The sequence below is a fragment of the Prunus persica genome, chromosome G1 (genome assembly GCF_000346465.2).
Source record: "Prunus persica cultivar Lovell chromosome G1, Prunus_persica_NCBIv2, whole genome shotgun sequence".
Classification (NCBI taxonomy): Eukaryota; Viridiplantae; Streptophyta; class Magnoliopsida; order Rosales; family Rosaceae; genus Prunus; species Prunus persica.
In genome coordinates this window covers 2038413-2052357 of record NC_034009.1, presented here as the reverse complement: position 1 = coordinate 2052357, position 13945 = coordinate 2038413, and the positions used below count along the sequence as shown (strand labels likewise).

General features: G+C 38.2%; 1 protein-coding gene across 1 annotated transcript; it reads right to left on the bottom strand.

Annotated features, from left to right (window-relative positions):
* On the bottom strand, positions 2519–5663 carry LOC18793321 (protein SIEVE ELEMENT OCCLUSION B). The gene is made up of 6 exons (XM_020554695.1): positions 5343–5663; positions 4769–5220; positions 4573–4679; positions 4309–4454; positions 3747–4193; positions 2519–3482 (listed from the first exon to the last, which is right to left on the bottom strand). The coding sequence occupies exons 1-6, from the start codon at positions 5601–5603 to the stop codon at positions 2874–2876; spliced, it is 2022 nt and encodes a 673-aa protein (XP_020410284.1). The 5' UTR covers positions 5604–5663; the 3' UTR covers positions 2519–2873.

The following is a 13945-nucleotide window of genomic DNA, read 5'->3' as shown; positions in this document are numbered from 1 at the left end:
TAATTACCAAATCAAAAGAAAAAAAAAAGATAAGATTAATTAGTGGAGTAGTAAGACTATTTGTTATACTTTCACACTGGTTATCAGTTTACCACAAACAATGTTATGAAATTTGTATGATGTCATACCTTAATAGGATCGAACTATAAATTTTTCAATGAGTGAGTGAGTTAAAGTTATTAACTTAAAATTTAATGATAATTTTCTTTTGGTACTTACATTTTCGATAATTTTCTAGAAATAAAAGTATACATTAATTATATAAATTATGTTAATTACAAACAAGAGAAGAAGAAAAAAAAATTGAAATTAGGGCCATATAATTCACGAAAGAGTGAATTTCATTTAGACAAATGCTTCTCTTTTGGAGACAAATTAATGAAAAAAGATTGAAATTGATGTTGGGATAAATTTTGACACCAAATACAAATGTGAAAGACCTATAATTATGCCTATCGGTCTTGGCACGGTATGAAATTGTATATGTATATTGGTTTAAATATTAGGCTATATATATGTTTAATTTGTTTTTTTTTTCCCAAACCTTTCCTATGCTACAGTCAAGACTTGCACTGGTTCTGCCCATTAATATGTAGCTAAGGGAAGATAATAGTCAAATGAGTATCTTTGAGGATGCGTCCTTTGGATGAGTTGGGTGCGGATTTGTTAATGAATTTTAGTTTTAATCGTTAGATAACTTCGGCGGCTGAGATATAAAATTAAGGGTTATATGCAGTTTTGCCTCATGAACTATATCATAACTGTCAATTTTCTCCCTAGATATTATTTTTAGGTAAATTAAAGACACAAATTATTTTAAAATAGCCCATTTACCTTTTATCGTTAGATTTTCAAACTCCATCCAATTTTCCGTAAATATTAAGAGTAATTTCGTAATTTTTAAAAATGCACTTATTAAATAATAATAAAAAAGTTAAAAACAAAATTAACCAAAAAAACCCAGGCCCTCCCTTTTGCACACAGTTGCACGCTCCTCCGCTGACGAACCCACCCCACCCCATCCTGATCTCTCTCTCTCTCTCTCTCTCTCTCTCTCTCTCTCTCTCTCTCTCTCTCTCACATACACACACACACACATACTTACACAGATCCACACTGCTCCAACTCTTTCAATGTTAAACTCAGTAAATTAGCCTTGAGCAAGCCTCAAAGCCCAAATCCAACCGTAAGAGGTAAATTGGCTATTTTTAAATAATTCATGCCCTTAATTTACCCAAAAAAAGAGAGGAGAAATTGACAAATATAGTATATTTTAAGGGGGAAAACCCGCATATTAGCCTAAAATTAAAACTAAACCAAGAGAATGCCCATAGCCATGTTTCACACCTAGCTGAAAAAAAAAAAAAAAAAAAAAAACTCATCAAGAAATTTGTAGACCTCACTCGACCCTTTTTTTCTTTCATCCGTAATGGAGAACGGTCGGGTGCGGTCTACAAATTTGGGGAGATATTCCTATCTTCAAAGGTAATTTCCCTAATTAAATAGAGTAATTAGTTGACTTAAGGAATATTCCTTTTTCACGTGTCATCTTCTTATTGGTCGCTAAAATATGTGTTCCCACAAACATCTAGTACCAAATCAATTGGGTTGTTATGCCATGTGCTATTAGTTTTAACTTTTAACACTTTTAACAGTTAGAGCTGAATCAATTGGGTTGTTAGAATATCATTAGAGAGAAATAGCTGCTAAGTAATTCTGTTAAGCTAGTTCTCTATATAAAGCCATAAGCTGATGTAAACATTTGATTCATTAATAATAAAAATATTTTTATTATGGGGTCTTTAGATCTAAGCCCAAATTGTTCGGTTTTCTTATTATGTTTAATCCATGGTTTTTTTTTTTTTTTTGGTCGTTGAAGTAGATCTAGTGGCATTTATATCTTATTTTTGGGATTTTTGTAGAAATGTCACATGCAAGGGTATTTTAATCTTTCTATTTTAGGGGGAAAAAAAGAGAACAATGAATTATTTTAAGGGTATTTTAGGCTTTTTCTTCCTAATTATTTTTTTTCATTTTTAATTGCTTAAAAGATATACAATTTTTTAATAATATTTTTTTTTCATTCTAAATACCTTGGAAATTTTTATTTTTATTTTTAAGTGACAAATTCAAATTAGATATAAGTCCATGTGACATTTCTACAAAAATCCTGATATGCATTTTGCCCTTTGAAATACATATAAGAAACTTAAAATCCTGATTAAATGAATCTTCTATTACTAATTCAAAATTTGAATTATGAACTTGGTAATTTTGATCATATAATCCACCCTACAGAGTCTATAATAAGAAAACTAATACGGGGCTGACCATTTGTTTGGGTTTACTTACGAATTTGGGGCTGAATATTTGAGAGAAAAATCTTTTTGTTTTTGTTTTTGTTTTTTTTTTAGTTTTTGAAAATCCGGATCCGTTGTACTTGAGAGAAGTAAACTCAATAAATAATTTTGATAAGATTAGGTGTAATTGTAAACTCAATAATTTTGAAATGATATGATTTGGCTGACCTGACGAACCCAACTCGGATTTTATAATCTTCTAGCGGTGTAGAAATTTGAAAGACATTGCGAGGGAGGATGAAAAAGTTGTATCTGTGTGCAGCGAAACATGACATGTATGCACTGATATTCAAAACATGAACATAACTACTTGATCTTGTAGTTCTGGAAATCAAACCGACGAACATATACATCGATGATTATCACATTCACAGTCATATTATTAAAACGAGGACATTCGAAAATCCTCATATTATTAAGGACCAACGTTCACTGAAAAATTAAACACATGCAATGCAAATATGATGAACTACGAACTCTGAACCCTGGATGGAGCCAATTGCATGGTGACAATTAGTAGGGAGTGAGATTGCACATGCGACAGCACTTATAGCTGACCAATGTTGCCTCGATGGGAGTCTTACAGACTGGGCAACACTCCATGTTTCTAGCATTGCCAAAGCTGCAGCCGGCAGAGTGGGCACCAGCAGTTGTAGTCTGAGCTAAAACCTTCTCGTGGTAAACTTGGAAACACGTTCCGAAGCTCCTTTCATGTGAAATCTGTTGCTTCCACTGGTCAAATTCATCCAAGACCTTAGAAATTGCCCAGCCATGACCACTGGTGACGACACTAGACCCTTTGCTAAGCACACACCATCCACTTTCATCGTTTTTGTAGGAAAGTAGCTTGTGGACTTGTTTTCTCAAGGCCGTGTGCTCCTCATGCAGCTTATAATCAGATAAGGTAGACAACAAGCTTTGTATGCTTGACCAGAACCCCCCAGCATTTGACTCATCTGAGAAGCTTCTTCCTTTTTCCAGTTTCCCCACACAAAATAACTTGACATGGATTTTTAATTCCTCCAGGATGGAAACCTTTGCGCAGTTTGCTTTCATTCTGAACCGCTCCATCGAGTAGTCATCTGTGCCTCCATAGAAGAAAATGTATTCTCCCTCTTTCATCTGTCGGCCGAACAATAAGTTATATACACTAATTAGGGATTTGCGGATAAAACTCATGCACATTTTATCTTTGGGAAACATTAGCTAATTTGGAAACTATTATCAAATAAATAGATGAACACTCTGTTTTTATGAACATTAAAATTTCATGATGATAATTAAATGGTTTCTGATTAGGATGATTTTTTGTTTTGTTTAAAGGTGATCTTCAAATAAAGACTTAAAAAATAGACGGTTGGTGTCAAACAACTATTACATACTCACCCAGGTATCTAATGCCGGGGTCATAAGTTCTTGCACTACGGGTGCAATCCATGTCTTGACATTAATATTTCGGAAAGCAAAGAAATTGATTCCATGTATCCGAATCCAGTTGAGTGCATTCAGATTTTCAACATCTCCATGTGGGTTCATCAGCACCGACAAAGGTTTATTCTCAAAGTACCACTCCTCCTTGATGTACTTGATGGTTGCAGGTGATAAATACTGCACTGCGTACCACGGCATCTTAGACCTCCATTCCATAAACTGCTCCTCTCTTCCATATTCAGTCCAGTCCTCCACAATAGGAATCCACACAATCTTACACTTGTTGTTTTCAGTTCCCTCGTAAACTTCTTTAAGACTTAAAATATCTTTATGAGAAACATTGTCTAGTGTCGAAATGTAAAATGTTATGTACTTTCCGTCCAGCACGTCGATGTCAAAAACCTGTGTGGAAAAAAGAAAAAAAGGAGGAAACAAAAAAACAATTGAATTGGTGGAGTGTCAAAATTAGTAACAGCATACTAAATATTACAAAAAACTATGTGCTATGAGAGCAAACCTCCTTGTTGGTGTAACCGACACTAAGGGTTGCTGGCTTCGCATAAGCATTATCCTTGAAAAGAATCAGAGTATTGAAGACATGCGTAATTTTACCATGGGCATGGGCTACATGTTTCAGGAGCTTCCTATAGATCTTTGGCTCATCTGTGTCAAATAAATTAGAAGGAAAAAGAAGAAGAACGAAACAAAATATTCAGTGGGGCATGCACTGGATTAAATGTCAAGTTCAATGTTATATAATTCATCCACAGAAGCATCCCACCTATTTCTTTTTGACAGATTGTAAGCTGCCTCTTAAGCTTGGCTAGGATGTCGTTGATTCTTTTAGTAACAAAGTGGGATAGAATTGAAACAGCTTGTGGCTTCTCTCTGAAATGGAGGAAATCATGGTCTTAATAATTTAATTATGTCTATATGGTTACGACATGAATAAAAGAAAGCATGCCCGAACTACTTACTCATCTCTAGTAAGATAGAAGACCTCCGTGGCGCAAGATACGATGGTTAAGATTGACCAATATGTATTTATTGGGACATCCTTTTTTGCACTCTTCAATGATGCATGGTTTGGATCAATATGTGCAGAAAGTTCGTCTAGCTTAAGGATGCACTTAATCACTTGCAGCGTCGCATTGATTGTTTTGTTGAGTTCAACAACTGTTTCCTGCTGTTTCTTAAAATTTGCGGTGGAATTGAGAAGGAGTGGAACGCGATTAAGGATTGCGAGTGCAGTGGTAAGCTGGTCAGATTGGGGGTAAAGCTGGGAAAGGAGCCAGGAATTTCCATATTCCATAGCAAAGGCTGCTAGGGCCAGCACTGCTTTCGCTTCCCATGAATACTTGGTTAGCTTTCCAAATATTCCTAGGGTTGTGGTTTGGGCACTATTTTCACGTACAGCCTTACATGACATCTGAAATTTCAAGAGCAAACAAAGACTTATTAGATGTGTAAGAAAGTAAATAATCATCAGGCATATGCATATATCAATTTTGGTCATGCAATTAAATTAAAAGAAAAAGAAATTGGTATGACCTCGCATCCAATGGACTTGAGAGCGCACAGTGGGGAGATGAAGTTATCGAAGTTTTGGGGCTTGATCTCATCACTTTTCGATACGATTGAGGTATGTGTCGAATGCTTGATGATGTTTTCAGTGATGAAGAAAAGAGAACGGACATCAAACTTGGGATGGTTTTCAGGAGCATGGTTTTCACAAATGATCTCCAAGATTTCTTCTGGCTCGGTTAAGGTAAACCCGTAATGGCTGTACTCATTTAGCTGGATGCTGTTCATGATTAAGAACTAGGGATGGGGTTTAAGCAGAGGCAGAAACAGAAAGAACTAGGGATGGCTTCAAAGTGTTGCAAGTGAGCTGAATGTGCCTTGTCCACTATGAAACTGTACCTTTTTATAGCCTTTGCTTCTTCATCTGACGGATGGACGGTAACATGTAAACTACGCAAAAAGCGGATCCTCCTCTAATTTACTATTTTGAAATGGCCAGTCTACCGTTTCACACATGGATCGCGACTTTATTTTTTATTTATATATGAATGTAAAGTCAGTGCTCTCTCCCTCGGCCTCAACTGTATGTTCAGTTTATCAATTTGATTCTCCAATATTATTATTTTGAGTAACTCGATCATATTTAACGTTTGGGGCCCATTTGGTTGAACACATTACATACAAAAATACAATAAATATTTTTTTTTTCCTTTCACATTGCACCTACCATACCAACTGTTGGGATTTCTCTACGCATTTTCCTAGCTCAAAAATTGCGCAAAACAATTCAGAAAGCAATTGATCACACAACATACAAGATTTACAATGTTCGCTTGAAATTGTGTTTACACACAATATTTACAAGATTTACAAGGTTTGTGTAACATCCCACATCGACCAACGGAGAGGGGGTGATGTGCCTTATATGTACATGTCCGCCTCCATTTAGCACGAAGCCTTTTGGGAGCTCACTAGCTTCGGAATCATGGGAACTCCGAAGTTAAGCGAGTTGGAGCTAGATAATCCCAGGATGGGTGACCCACTGGAAAGTTGCTCGTGAATTCCCATAAACAAAACCGTGAGGACAGAAAAGGGGACCCAAAGCGGATAATATCGTGTTACGGCGGAACCAATCTAAAAATATGGCAGTTTCCTATACACCCTAAAACGTGCTCTATTACGATGAAAAAGTTGAGGTTTCAATCTCAATACAATTTGCAATGAGGAAAATAGTTCAACATCTTATATGTCCGTGCAAAGTTGCTTAACATTCAACTACTCTTCACATCTGTGCACCAATGTACATAATAACCACATTCAAATACACCCTCAAGTTAGGCACTAATAATATTATATATTTCATTAAGTTGAGGATTGCCACCCCGCCATGGAAAGCCACGTGTAAGTTTTTGAGTTCTAATAAGATATCATGAAATATGCTTTCTATGTGCCTATCGAAATGATTGGAACCCAATTTGCCGGCTTCAATCCCAACAAGTTAATCTTTTCTGCCGTGCTGATCGGATCCGGAATCACAAAATATACTTTGTATGTGCACACAAGTCCACGACTGTTCACAAGTGACAAAGTCATCCACCGTGAATTGCCGACCTCATAGTAGTCTACGTCTTTATTTTGGGTCAGTGTCTACGTCACTTTATTTATTTATTTTCTTCCTGTTTCAGAGAAGTATCTACCTCAGTATTAGATAATTCATACAATTGTTTACTAAACATATTTTATGTCGGGGTACAGGCGTGTTGGACAGGTTAGAGGTCACAGCTATGTTACGTTTGTGCAAGTTTTCACATCTTCTTCTTTTTGACAAACATGAAAAACATGTATTATAGAATCAAGATATGAATAACTCTGATCTAAAACCAAAAATAGTTCAAAATAATACATATACGTACAAGAGTGTTCAAGCACTAAGCGCGCTAGGCACTTGTTTGAGCCTACTCCACAATGTAATTTTTATCGTCCTTTAGTTAGGTTCCTTTCAAAAATAAAGAGTAATGAAAGGAATTAGATGGGGGGATAGAGGAGAAAAAAAGAAGAAGAGTAGCAGATGAAGAGCAGTGTGTGTACGCGAGAGGAGAGAGAAAATTGAAATGACGGGAAAAGGAGGGAATAGACACACTTAGAGCTTGTTGATAGAGAGGACTAGACTAGACTAGAATCAAGACATAATATGAACATTGTTGTCTAACTTGGAGGATGAAGGAGGACTATTCATAAGAGGTTGATGACTGAAACTTATCCCTCATAATCCCTTATTTTCAAGGAGATTAGATGGGATATGTTTTAGCCATCAACCTATCATAGTCCCCATTTATCCACCAAGTTAGACAACAATGTCCATATTATACTATAAATGCACATGAAATATAGGTATTTTCCAATCTAATCTAGTGCTCCTTATAAATAAATAAAAAAGTGTTAATGCTGCAGTGGGTATACGGGGAAAGCACAATGTTTAAGCTTGTTAAAAATCTTATTGGAACAAGACATGTGGCTCTAAAAAGAGATAGAGTTTGATTTCTCGGTGAATAGCAAACCACAACACGGCTAAACATATAAATTTGATATATTTGTGGGGGCTTTTTCTTTCGGCAGCTGTAAATGGTCTGGGTTGCCGTAAATGGCAGATTGATGAAATTGTCCTGACAGGACCCGTCCCGAAATTTCTCGGAAACCGAAGCGGACCCCGTCTTTATTCCGACATCATCCCGATGCCGGGCCCACCTAATAAGAAATAGAGACTTTCTACCAAAATTTTGGCAGAGTCTCCCCTGTAATTTAAGCAATCCCAACGAATATTACTCAACCTGCAACATGCATGAAATAAAAATAAAAATAATTCCAACCAGCAGCATGCTTTCATAAATCTACAAGTCATACTAGAGCGGCCTCCGGCCTCACAAGTAAAAATCTACCATGGGCAATACAGAGCATCTACTGAATTTAGATTACAAGAACAGTTGAGTAGAAGAAATTACTCAGTTCCTAACTAGAAAGATGCACAGTTTGAGCTTCGTACACCACTTGCACGCTTCCTGGAGCGACTACTGGCTGGGGGGCGCAAAACAGAAAACATGTGAGTGGAAAAAAAACCAGATTTGCAGTTAAAAATAATATAGTAACCCCACCATGTAAAAATAATGCTCAAGTCATACAGGTTCACAATTCAATAATTAATTACTCAAAACATGCTTCATTAAAACTCTTCTAAAAACACCAGTTATCTCCTTCAAAAAGAAACCCACTCTCTCAATCTTACAACTCCTGTCAAACCACTAAACAAACTCTAATTCCTTGCTCACTCAACTATACGTATACATATAAATATACATATATATATATATATAAACATAACTATAAATAGCTATACGATACACTCATCACACCACCTAGGTACCGGGAAAACAATCTAACTGGGGGATCATTTGACTAGTTCGCAGGATTTCCAGGTGCTATTCTGCGTCTAGGGATGAGCGGTCCAACCGGGGGACGAAACTCCAAAGCTCCCACACTGGAACATCCAACGCCATGTGTAGCTCCCAAACTATGTCCTACGCGCGCAGACTGGATCATCACACACTTGAACATCCAACGCCATGGTGATGACCCTAAACTCTATACAAAGTCTTTCCATACGCCGGAACATCGAACGCCGCATATGGAAAGTGTCTCACACGCCGGAACATCCAACGCCGCGAGTGAGACTGGTAACTGGGGAAGGTACTTACATAGTGTAATCATACAACTCCTCTCAAAGTCAAATTCTTCCACAACACCCTCCAACGACCCAAGTATCTCGTCTATAGATAATATATAAATATACTTCCCCACAACCCAAATAAAATGCACTCTCCAAAACCCAAAATGCCAAACTCACAATATATTGCCAAGTGCTATACAACCATCATAATCAACTCATGAATATAATATATATTCCATAAGCCATTAAAACATTATGCAAAAATCTTTCGTCAATTAAAACCATGCATATGATTGAAAACAAAGTCCACTCACAAGTATTCTCAAGCTGCCTGACCACGTGAGGGTCCTGCTTGCTACGTACGTGCAGTCGAAACACCTATTTCGAGATACGAACCGTTAATTAATATAAAATTACATCGAAGCGGAAATCACAAATTAAATGCTTAAATCCCCAAATTCCCCGTACGTGCATGTTGAAGAAGGTTTCCTAAGGTCCGATTACAGGTTTAGGAATCGTTTACGATTTTACGGTTATCGCTAACCTGCAAACTTTGCATTATTGAATCGGAACATCCGGGGCTCCGATTCATAATTCGTGAAGTCCCATATGGTCCTAGGAATACCTAGAACAACATATTTTAATTTGAGAAAGATCTAACGGTCGAAACCTATCGAACTCTATTAACGCACAATATGCGAAAATTCGTTCGATAGTCAAACGACATCCGAATTGAGATCCGCGAATTCCTATGCGCTCGTGACAACCTAAGGATCTCATCGGGTTAATTTACAGCTTCACCAGCCTCGCCCACGCGCCGCCACACACGCCGACAGCGCGTGGGTGTGTAGAGTAATTCCAGCGACGGAAAAACTCCACACCCGAGCTCACCCTTCCTACCCTAGCTCCTACTCGAGGTCAGGATCACTTCATTCAACTACGGGAATGTCCAATTCGGGCGGCAACTGGCCGGAATTTCATTTTGAAATCCGGCCAAAACCTAGATTTTCTAATTGATTTCCTAGACAACGAATCGGTCCAAACCTATACAACAGTCAGCTAGAACTCGAAAAATGGATGAGAAACCATACCTCACTCACCGGGTTTGGGCGGCGGAGGCAGCGGCGCGACGGCGGGAAAGCTCCGATTCAAAACAGTCGAGCTCGCGGCCGGATTTCGTAGTTTCCGATGGGAAAAACGGGCAGGTCTTGATCGGGACGTCGAGGCGAGTCAATCGGGACCGGTCTCGTGTCCTGCCGTGGCCAGAGCTGAGAGAACCGAGGAGAGAGAGAGTCGGTGTCGGGGAGAGAGAGAGACTGAGGAGAGAGAGAGTGTCGAGCACGCGTGAGGAGAGAGAGAGCTGAGGTGAAAAATCTGATTTTTACCACATTTTTTGAAATATTTACAGTTTTGTCACTGATAGTGTTTTGCCCGTAACTTTTTCGTTACAATTTCGATTCAAGCCTATCGCATGTCTACGAATTCGTCTCAGAACCACCTACTCAGAAATACCATCCACAGTCCCAAAATCCTTTCGATGAAGAAAGTGACCAATTTACCCCTACCCGAAGGGTAAATTCGTAATTTTATTTAAATCGATTAAAATAAATATTTAATTTGGAGTCGGGGTGTTACATGTCCTCTGTGTCTGAGTTCGAAAATCAAGCCCAAAAAATGCTTCGAAATAGCAGTAGAGCCTTAGGAAGCATCTTGGTTACCTTCACCAACTAAAATAACAGTAGCTTACAGATGATTTCTTAATGCTTATAGATAAATTTTTCTAGCTTGGCATGAAAGACTTGTGGCATGGAAGCAAAATGGACATGAGTTTAGCACTGAAGAGAAAATTATGCTTTTTTGGGGAAAAATTGAGTGTTAAGGTAAGAAAGGAAAGGTTTGCAAGAAGATTTGGCTGAGAAGAGAGAAAGAAAGAACAATGTTCTTCCGACAGATTGACAGAGATTCTGAAAATGGTCTGCCAGAAGAGGAAAGTGGAGAAGAAGCATGAATAGTGCACCAAATTGCTAGGTTTTGTAGGCAAGAGAGGAAGCTTGCTCTCTGGATGTAGGTTGATTTTGTTGGGTAGAAGAGGCCGCATTTTATAGCCGCTGGAAACCATCCCTTCCCAAGAAACCCTAATGGTTTCTACCCAATTTGGCCAAGCTTTTCCCTTCCTTTCTCCTCTCCTCCCTTGACTTTTCCTATCTTGGTGAAATTTTCTCTGCCTATTTGCACAAAATCAGGGATTTTTTGGAGCTTAAGGCCCATTTCCCACAGCTGTTTCAGTGGGAGATTCTCATTCTCAGGTATTTTTCTTCTTCTTTCCTTCCTTCTTCCATGGCTAGATCTGATGAAGGAAAGCAAATGGATGTACATGCTGGTCCGAAGGGTGTTTCTCCTCCTGGCAGCTTGCGCGCTAATATCCCTTGGTTCCTTGAATTTTTTTGCTTGAAACTTGCTCCCCCCATGTGCTGGAACCTCCCAGCAGCTTTGTTCAATGAACCTTCAGACCTCCTCTTGTGGCTTTTGTTTTTCCAGCCAGGTGCTGGGGCCTTTGTAGCTTATTATGGTAATTGTATGGGCCAAGGTGGTTCATTAAGTAAGTAGGCTATTTTTATTAAACGTTGGGCTTTTTGGTTGAGTCAATAGGCTATTTTGATTGGGCTATTTTTTCCTCTTTTGTGCTCACCCACATGTTTAGGCCTAGGAAATGGACTTGAGTCCTGAGGCTCTTAAGCAACCCGATACTTCCATGTCTCGGCCTATCAATAGGCCTCATGTCGATTTATTACCATCCATACCACAACTCACTCAAGCAAGCCCCTGGCATTCGAATGGCTTGGGTCCACTTAGGCTTGTAGCGTGGTTGGGTATGCAATAATGATTTCCTGCTTGGCATGGCATGTCGCTTGGCATGCTTTTAATTATAATGCTTGACGGGATAATTAGCATGGATTTGCAGAGTTAATGCATTTTATAATCTTAATCTAGATTCCTAGCATGACGGATTATTTATTTGGCATGGCACGTGGAGTGTGACTCGTGCATGGCGGACTTTTGCATGCTCTAAATTGGGTATTTTCTCAATGATGTGTCGTATTGGGCCGGGAATTTATTCGGGCCCAACCGTGGATTTTTTTGGCCTCAACAATATCAAACCAAATTTATTGAACCAAAAGTTTTGGGGTTTGCACCCTTTTGGGATTTGAACCAAATTTGTTGGACCAAAAGTTCAGTTCAAGTTTTTTTAGGGAGATTTACTATTATACCCAATACAAGGGCATTTTTTTAAAAAAATTTAACCCCACATGAAATGGACTTTAAAATAGATCCAAAACTCATTTACAACATAACAAAGAGGCTTTGAACTCCCTATAAATTAGAAAACTGCCATCGATTTCTTAAAACAAGCCCAATCTTAAAATCTCATAAAAAATCATAAAAACTAAAACACTTAATAAGGCATCAAAGTAATTTAATAATGAAAATTAAATTCAATAGGTCCATTTGTCATTTCTTGGAATGGTGTAGGGCAGTGACGGAGCCACAATGGGGTGGCACGACCTCTTGGAACCCATGAAAATAGGCTTGGAGGTCCCTTGGAGCTGCACACCAAGGCTATGAGGGATTGAGAGAGATGGTGCGGCGCCTCTTAGGGTTTTAGAAAGAGGGTATCTTACACACACAATATCAACGTGTCATAGAGGTTCGAACCTGAGATCATTGGTTTGCAAGTCAATACCATTTTCCACTGAGCTTGAACTCGTTGAAGTTCAGTTCAAGTTTCCTCATTCCTTGTGAAATAGTCAATTTGGGAAACACTAAACCACCTGTACCTCCCTCAATTTAGATGAGAAGTGTCGAGTAAATTGTTGCCACAGTTTCACCTCCATAGGCTGGCTACCTTGCGATCAAGGGCGTTGGAATTAGGAGTTCCTGTGCAAAATAAAAGGTCGAGGCCCCCTTTATGTACTAATAAAAAGTTGAACTAAAACCAATAAAACTACTACCAACATCAATAATGTCCCAAATGTAACCGTTTGCACAGTTGGACGTTTGTATAGTGTTATACAAAAAGTCTTGATGTTATTAATCGTGATATCATTCATTATTTTTACTTATTTTATTAAATATTTGGTGTGGGACTTCACATAACTCAACAAAATAGACCTATTTTTTCACAAAATTTAAGGAGTCTCCTTGTAATAGAAAAGAGGAAGAAAGCCCAAACTATCAACCAAATACCTGTGAAAAGACCTTTTTTGTTCTCTTATTTACTGGACTTACTCATCTCTAAGAGGCCTTTAATGTTTGGACCCTATGTGATCATGAGTGCAGAGACCGCACGGGAGCTTCAATAATGAGAGGCTATATTGAGGGGTTACAATGAGGGGTTCAATCCAACAGTCCAATAATAACTCTGCACTAGATCGAATAGTTATTAAGGACCCTCTCATTATAACCCCTCACAATAACAACTCATTCTAGCATCCATGCAAACCGCATAGGCTTTGGGCCAGACTTGCTTGTGATATTGATGTCATGAAACTCCTATTTAATACTAGCCATGATATACTGAATTGATAGTTGGATGACTTCAACTTTGTTAATATTTTGTTGAGTATGAGAGCATAACTTGACGGGTCCATAGGATGTGACATTATTCATCCTCATCTAGTGGTCTTTTAGAACAATTGTTGCAACAGTCATTTGGTTTTAGTCTTAGTGGTCTTGTCACCTACTACCAATTTTTTTCCTATTGGCATCATATAAATCATGGTCTCAAGAGAAACAACCATTTCGAATGGCTTCTGATGCTAAAATATTCATTTCTCCATGCCTAGAGCACATGAAGCAACAACAAATCTTGAAGCGGCTACTGATTCGAGGAAAATACAAATGATAGCGA

Coding starts and splice junctions, on each gene's coding strand:
- LOC18793321 (XM_020554695.1), bottom strand. CDS start 5,603: ATGAACAGCATCCAGCTAAATGAGTACAGCCATTACGGGTTTACCTTA. Junction 4,680..4,768: donor TTCTATCTTACTAGAGATGA/GTAAGTAGTTCG, acceptor CCTCCATTTCAG/AGAGAAGCCACAAGCTGTTT. Junction 4,194..4,308: donor TCGGTTACACCAACAAGGAG/GTTTGCTCTCAT, acceptor TTTTCCACACAG/GTTTTTGACATCGACGTGCT.